This window comes from Aegilops tauschii, chromosome 1 (genome assembly GCF_002575655.3).
Source record: "Aegilops tauschii subsp. strangulata cultivar AL8/78 chromosome 1, Aet v6.0, whole genome shotgun sequence".
NCBI classification, from domain to species: Eukaryota; Viridiplantae; Streptophyta; class Magnoliopsida; order Poales; family Poaceae; genus Aegilops; species Aegilops tauschii.
The window spans coordinates 473,562,952-473,564,560 of record NC_053035.3 but is presented as its reverse complement, the minus strand read 5'-3'; the positions used below and the strand labels follow the sequence as shown (position 1 = coordinate 473,564,560).

The window sequence follows — 1,609 nt, the reverse complement described above, 5'->3', positions numbered from 1 at the left end:
AAGATTCTAGAGTAAATCATAAATGGATACAACAAAAACTCTAATGGAGCAAGAGCATGCGCGAAAGATTCTAGAATAAATGAGAAGTTTGTAAAGATAATATATGTAATAAGTACAAGGGTGTACTATGTTTTTAATTATTGGAAACTTCTAGATATTACATATGGCAGAATCTGATGTAATTGATAGGAAATCGAATGGTCAGCAATGCTTGGATTTGCCATCTCTTAACCGTCAGATTGAGTTCATCATCCATATTCAAACTTATTCTAACACTATATAGTGGTATGGATATTAAAGGGATCAGGTTAAAATTCCGCACCGGTCCCTCAAAATCTCAGGACCGGCTCTTTATCTAGCAGGGCTCTCCAGACCTGGGCATCATGCAATTTGACCATTTTATGAAAAAAAAGCTGATTGTTTTTTTTAGCTAAAGTATTCTACTCTGTTTCATAATGTAAGGCGTTTTTTAACACTATACTAGTATTAAAAGACGTCATATATTATGGGACGGACGGAGTAGAAAAATGTCAGATTTGTCGGTTTTCGCGGAGAAAGCACCACAGGAGAAAAAGAAGATAAACACGCGCGAAACCCCGAAACCACGAGACGGTTGCAACCTGCACGACGCCACCGCGTGCGTCACGAGGCTCTCACTCGCGGCCGCGTCCAGGAATATTCTGGACTCCTCCAGCGTTACAAACCGCCATGGCCAGAACTTCCTCCATAACCATGCTCGCCGTATATAACCAGGGTCGCGTCCCCTCCCTCTCTTCACCAACCCGAGTAAGCAAGCAAGCAAAGCCAATCGATTGATTGAAGCAAAGCCACAGAGCGTGCGTGCAAGAAAGCATCGGCCACCGGAGCTGCTGCAGGAATCATCCCCGTCTACAACCAATCGAGTATGGACAAGGTGCTGGCCTTCTCCATCCTGAGCGCGTCGCCGGCCGACGTCGCACCCGGCGCCGGCGCCAGCTGGGCTCGGTTCTCCTGGCAGGGGAGGAAGCTGCGGGACGACGAACAGGCCAGAGCAGGGCAAGAGGGGAAGCAGGGCGGTCCGCCGGCGGAGGCGGAGCAGCAGCCGGACAAGGGGAGATCGCAGTCGCCGCCGACGTTGCGGCCGCGGTTCGCGCCGGAGTTCGACGGGATCGACTGCTTCGAGACCATCGTGTGCCACTGATGAGTGAGTGAATCACGAGCTGTTCGTGGTCTGGCCGCGCGTGCGAGACCAATTCTTTCTTCGTCTGATCACAGTATGATCGGCGTGTTCATTTGTTGTTCACTTGTGCTTCTGAATGAAGCCGCCTGTTGTACAGAATACAGAGGTACTGTATAAAGAAACCCATTTCGCCGTGATTATTTGGATAAGCTTTGGTTTTAAGGCTGGAGACGTCATGAAGGAGCAGAGATGTACAGGATGTGACCGACTGTTGGCTTGAGGAGACTCCTAATTTCTTGGTAAGCAGCCTTCTCGCTGATTGTTGGGACAACTCTTTCGTTGAATAAAACGCTCTCTGATTTGCCCGAAAAAAAAAGCAGAGATGTTCGGTCAAACGTACTAATCCAGAACTGGAACCGCCCAACCCGAAAAGTGGCGGACACGTGTAAT

At 48.7% G+C, this 1,609-nt stretch overlaps 1 protein-coding gene across 1 annotated transcript; it reads left to right on the top strand.

The window, feature by feature from the left end:
• Window positions 1-685: 685 nt before the first annotated feature.
• Window positions 686-1,359, top strand: LOC109744624 (uncharacterized). Its single transcript, XM_020303776.3, has one exon. It carries the CDS (start codon window positions 905-907, stop codon window positions 1,178-1,180), a length of 276 nt encoding a protein of 91 aa, XP_020159365.1. The 5' UTR covers window positions 686-904; the 3' UTR covers window positions 1,181-1,359.
• Window positions 1,360-1,609: the final 250 nt, after the last annotated feature.